Consider the following 6,026-nt stretch of genomic DNA (forward strand, 5'->3'; position numbering starts at 1 on the left):
GAAGCCTGCGAATAAAATATTCGAATGACTTGACATAAGAGATTATTCTTGACCGGAATCCAGGTTGCAACAAGCATCTAAACCACGGTCACTTCACAACATTTACAACGCCACCGTTTCTCACAAGAAGCATTGCTAAGCTATTTTAAATTAAAAATGTACTTAAAATATCACTAGCCTAGTGGGCTCACTAAGGCCCTAGCTAATGACAGTTCTCATATTTAATCTTTGTTAATAACAATGTTGGCTATACAAATTCAAATGTAGCATGATAAAATCAGTGTCATTCAAGGCTTATGGAAGCCTAGCTCAATACTATATGCGATGTCACCGTTGGCTAGATAGCTGAACAAAACGCCTCAATACCCCAAACCAAAGAGCGCGCACACCCAGCCACCTAGACAGAAAATGTGTACATGTACACAAACCGAGATGCTTGGGGAACATGTGAGGGTGCACAAACAGATCAGATTCGTAGGGATGCAGCAAGAAGCTCTAGAAAAATGCGAAGACGTGAGGGGGAGGAATTAGCCCCACACAGCGTTTGAGAAATGAAGAGCTGGCGTTGCTCGTCCTCTTCGTCAACAGATTAGTATAATTGCTGGTTACAAATTGTGCAGGAGGCACGATCAGGTGGTGGTGCTATCGGGGATCAATTACATGTGTTGCTAATATAGGGATCAATTATGGGTGGTATAAATGTCGAAGAGGTGGTGGGCACGGCATATAAATGTTGAAGAGGAGGGCCGGAAATATTGAGCAAAGGCAATGCAGACAGTTGATTAAAAATGTGGTCAGCGAGGGGGAGGGACTGAGGTACTCCTCTCTGATTATTATTAATATTATTATGAATCAATGGGAAAGATGCTAAGTTGAGCTCCTGCATGTGAATGCTTTGGGCGCACGTGTGCGCGTCGATGTACGTGACGTCGAAACCTTCACCATCCTCGCATTTTTGCACCTGCTTCAAGGCCAGGCAGCCTTTGTCAGCGCATCTGAAGTAGCTCCTGCAAAATTATAGGCAAGATTTAGGAATCAGAACTATTGAAAAATCCACTTAAAATCCTAGATAAATGTGCAGACCATGGCTAGCAGCTGTTCGCATGAGATTCGAGCAATATATATTCACCATATTTACTTACCTCTTGTATTTGATGCCCTGGATGTTCTTTTTCACCTGCAACTGGCCATTACTCTGGTCCCAAAGTACTACTACTCTTTAACAGCTCGATAAAGCATAAGGTCTCTTATTGCATAAGAGCTATTGTACTGATAGATAAGGTCTCTTATTGCATAAGAGCTATTGTACTGATAGATATATCTTAGTGCATAAGAGCTATTGTAGAGAAAGAGATCATCTCTTTTGGATGCATGAAAATCTCATGCATGCATTAGAGAGCTTTTATGCATTGGAGCTCTTGATGAATGCATCTTATGTAAGGATAAGTTTGCATAACAAATCTAATGCATTAGAGCTCTTGATGCATGCATGAAAATCTCTCTTATGTAAGGGATAAGTTTGCACGAGAGATGTAATGCATGCATCAAGAGCTTTATTTAAGGCATTAGAGGTCTATGTGTGCCCAAGAATAAGAACCTCTACGCAAGCATAAATCCTAATTAAAAATAATATGTTTCAAGGGTGTAAGATAAGCATGAAAATATTTAAAAAATGAGGATAGAGCGATTAGTCTTACCTCAAGAAAAAAAGGGCTAATGTGTTGAGCACGGTACAAAATAGTTTTTCTACCTACCTACCTTGGTTAAACTCGTAATAAAATAGTTTTTCTACATACCTTTGTGTAAAAGAAATATTATTATTTTTATAATATCAACTACGAAGTAGTTTTGAAGATCCCTAGAAAACAAAACAAAAAACCACATCTTCATGTAAAAAAAAGGATAGCAAAATCACTAAGATAGATCTCGTGTAAGCCCTATGCATAGAACTCAACTTATGCATAATATGCATAGAGCTGATACAAAATCTATTATGCATATGATGTATGCTATCATGCATAGAGTCGAGCAGCTTATGCAAGTATGCATAGATCTTATATATAATAGCTCTTTGCACATACCTCTCTATGTCGAGCTTATGCATTACATCCCGGCATAGAGCTTTGCCTAGATCTTCCCTTAATTCTCTTTGTATGAGCTCCATGTAAATAAGTTTGTATATGGCTCTATGTAAAGAAGCTCCATGCATGCGTCTATGCATATGTTGTATGCAATGAGATGTATGTGGGGCGCTATTTGCTTATATCTCTTTAGATAGCCCACTGCATAACAGAACTACTGTAAAATTATAGGCGAGATTTACGAATCAGAACTATTGAAAAATCCACTTAAAATCTTAGATAAATGTGCAGACCATGGCGAGCAGCTGTTTGCATGAGATTCGAACAATATATATTCACCATATTTACTTACCTCTTGTATTTGATGCCCTGGATGTTCTTTTCGCCATACTTCCGCCAAATATAGCGGTCCAAGTGCTCTGTGTAGCCCACTGGAATGCGCACAGTCTGCTTCCACACAGGTTTCCTACGCTTCCGAACTAATCGACTGCTGGCAGAGCCTAGTGCTGCACCTTGCAAGTTCTCATGACTCTGGTCCCCTAATACCGAAGTACTACTACTCTTTAACAGCTCGATAAAGCGGTTCATATGCTCCACAATCTCAAGCGAGCCCTGGAGTAAAACGGACCGCATCTGGATTCGGTCATCATCGCCCAGCAGGCTGCCCGTGGGCACTGATTCCACCTTTTCTTGCAGGTTTCCTGCCAGCTCCAAGCCCCGTGCCACCACCCTCCTAAGCTCGTCTTCACAGGTCAACTCTTCCTGACGATCCATTATTCGAATACCTGCTCTCAGTCTCTGACAGAAGACTGCCACAGGCGGCTACATGCATGCTGCATGGCCTGTGTGTCTAGAAGGAAGCCCTCACAAGTCAACACTGCTCACATGTCCAGACTCCAGACCGGCCACCCACTAGCAAGACAAATCAGTACCTCAGATAAGGCCGGATCCACACGGTCCGACGGCTGAGCAATAGATTCTTTTTTTCAACCCTTATAGTTAAAGGCAACGCTTTTTTTCCAACCCTTATTAAAGGCAACGCTTTTTTTTCAACCCTTATTAAAGGCAACGTTTAGGCTCAACCGGGATTTAGAGTCCAAAATCACTAGAAAATCATACAAATGCAGGGATTTATATCTAACACGTACAGATTTCATCCCTTACTATTAAACCTAACGTCCAATTCCGACCGGGATCTATGAATTGCAGCCGAGAAAAACACACGGAGCTTATGTGAGCACGGGTTCCGCAAACTCTTTCTACATACATGTGTTTGTAAACATCGTCGATATCTTCAAAATGTTTTTCCAAGCTATATCTATGATGAATTTTAGATGGCATATTCTTTGCATTTACCTTCTCATCCTACATCCTATGACTTGAAAGCCATTACAAAAATTTAGTACTGAGCCTAGTATATATTCACAATGATGTGCAAAGGTAACAAGATCGTATATGATTCAAAAGTGACATTGATAAAATTCTATTTACAACCCATATGAAAGAACATTTTTTAATATGTAAATGCAGTTAGTTATATTGCCACTTTTTTAAAGGGGTTGAACTATTGGATGTACTCAGTTTTATTTCTATAAATATATATATATAGAAATAAAACTGAGTACATCCAGTAGTTCAACTCCTTAAAAATATAAGTTGCGACTAACATGAAAGCTAACCCAACTAAAAAACCAACCCTTCAATGACATAAAACAACGTGCTTTTAGGATAAATTATGTATTATGGAAGGACATCCCTTCCATAAATTATGTATTATGGAAGGACATCCCTTCAGGATCTTCTCCCTCTCATTGCTATTAGCCATGTCCCTTGAATTTTAAGATTGGATTCCATGAGCATCCTATACCCATGCCAGGACTTGTGATTGTCATTAGCCAGTTCCTTCTTATCACCCAGCTAGTTGAGTTGTTCCTCAATTTCAAATGGTAATAAAGGTTAGACCCTTTAGAAGTATGCACCAATATCTCAGTATTATTATTAGAAGCCCCCATAGACCCAAAAAATGTTTCCTTATCTACATTGTACTATTGGAAGTAATTTGATCAATTCTACTAATCAATGTTATCGTATTTAAAAATTTCGATAAAAGAAATACACAATTGAAAACTTTAAAATCATCAAAATGCTATTCGATACCACTCCCTACCTATCCTTGAAAAGATGTGTAATCTCTTTGAGCACTTTATTCATCGAAAATTTCCACATCGGAGGGAAGAATACATGTATAAATTATCATGTCTAGGGTAAAGTTCATGACATGATAAAATAAATCATCTTTCCATTTATATAATATAAAATCAAAAGGTTAAATAATAGAGTTACGTGTTCCATCTACTAACCAATGTCAGAGCTTCATGTGATCTCTCTCTTTATCTCTCATTGACACACACACACACACACACACACAGACATCAACACATACAAAAGCAATAATTTAGGATCTTTTCCTACCTAGTCTATTATACACACGTATGGTCCTTTGCTACCTTTCGGCTGCTTGTTTTTTTAAAAGGTTATCTTGACATCATATATATCTTTTTGGTCTCATGGACCCTTTTTGTTCTTATATAGACATTGGCAACATATTTCTTTCTTTATGTCTCTCTTTTTGACTCTTTTGTGTCTTTTATAGATGTTCACATCATATTTCTTTCTTTTCTCTCTCTTTCATAGATGTTGATAATAACTCTCTCTCTCTCTCTCTCTCTCTCTTAAAAAAAAATCACACCTTACACATGCAACAATGACTTGCTAATCAATCAAACCATGTGTCATTCTTGCATTAAAAAAAATGATCATACTTTGTGAGGCCATTTTGACACCTTGAACACAAAAATGACGTGCAATGGTGACATTTGATTAATCAAACCAAGTAATACATTAAAAAACACACGTGATCAAACTTTTTGAGACCATTTAGACGTATTTTTGTACTGCACTTTGTTTCCATCATGAATTAAATATTTTTTATAAAAACAGTAACATTATTCATAATATTGAGTATAAAAACATTGAACTTTAATTTGTAAAGATACTATTATTACTTGAACACTTTCATAAACACTGAACACAGTTGATATGTATTAAACACATTTCTTAAACACTTCGATACACACTAAACATAGTTCATACATATTGAACACATTTCTTAAACACTTTGATACACATTGCACACAAAAATATGCATCGAACACATTAAATGGTAAACTTGAAGTTGTAGAGCTATTGTTGTTACCAGAATATCATGAAACGCATCAATAGACATTGCTAATGAGTATATGATTGGTAAACTTGAATTTGTAGAGATATTATTATTTTGTGAACACATTGGTACACCTTGTATATCTTGTAAGAATGTGTATCCTTGCATTTAAACCTTAGTTCTATGAAGATGATATAGAGTCACAACCCAACAAAAATAAAAAAAAGGCTATATAAAATAAGAAATTTCTTATGGGTAACAAATATATGAGATTCTCTTTGAATTAAATGTAGTAGAAAACTTAACATCAAAATATAGTTAAAGGCATCCATGAAAGCAGAAGCTAAGACATAAACTTGTGGTGACCATACCTAGTCCTAAAACTAGTCTTGAAGATATCCTCTTGTTTTCAAGTCTTGATGTGCTGACAATAACTAGATCATAGGTCTTCCTTGAAAAAAAACTTTTCTTTAGCCATTTTACTAAGAAGATCTTCTATGTGAGGTATAGGATATTTTATTTTTAATGGTCTATCTCTTTAATCTTCCATAATCCACACATAAATCGTATGAGTCATCCTCTTTTTATTGAAAGATAATTGGTGCACCCCAAGGAGAAAGGGTTAGGCCTTATGATACTTTTCTTGATAATAAGATCATCTAGTTGTAATTTTAACTTAGAATATTCTAAATTGGTAAAGCTTTTATATATGCTAAACAGAT

At 36.6% G+C, this 6,026-nt stretch overlaps 1 protein-coding gene across 1 annotated transcript; it reads right to left on the minus strand.

Moving 5' to 3' along the window:
• Positions 1-379: 379 nt before the first annotated feature.
• Positions 380-2,895, minus strand: LOC147625908 (putative WRKY transcription factor 27). Its single transcript, XM_086817865.1, has 2 exons — positions 2,434-2,895; positions 380-1,007 (listed from the first exon to the last, which is right to left on the minus strand). Exons 1-2 carry the CDS (start codon positions 2,853-2,855, stop codon positions 653-655), a joined length of 777 nt encoding a protein of 258 aa, XP_086673991.1. The 5' UTR covers positions 2,856-2,895; the 3' UTR covers positions 380-652.
• Between the last annotated feature and the right edge of the window lie 3,131 nt (positions 2,896-6,026).

The sequence above is a fragment of the Cibotium barometz genome, chromosome 23 (assembly GCF_041138505.1).
Source record: "Cibotium barometz isolate CiBa-2024 chromosome 23, ASM4113850v1, whole genome shotgun sequence".
NCBI lineage: Eukaryota > Viridiplantae > Streptophyta > Polypodiopsida > Cyatheales > Cibotiaceae > Cibotium > Cibotium barometz.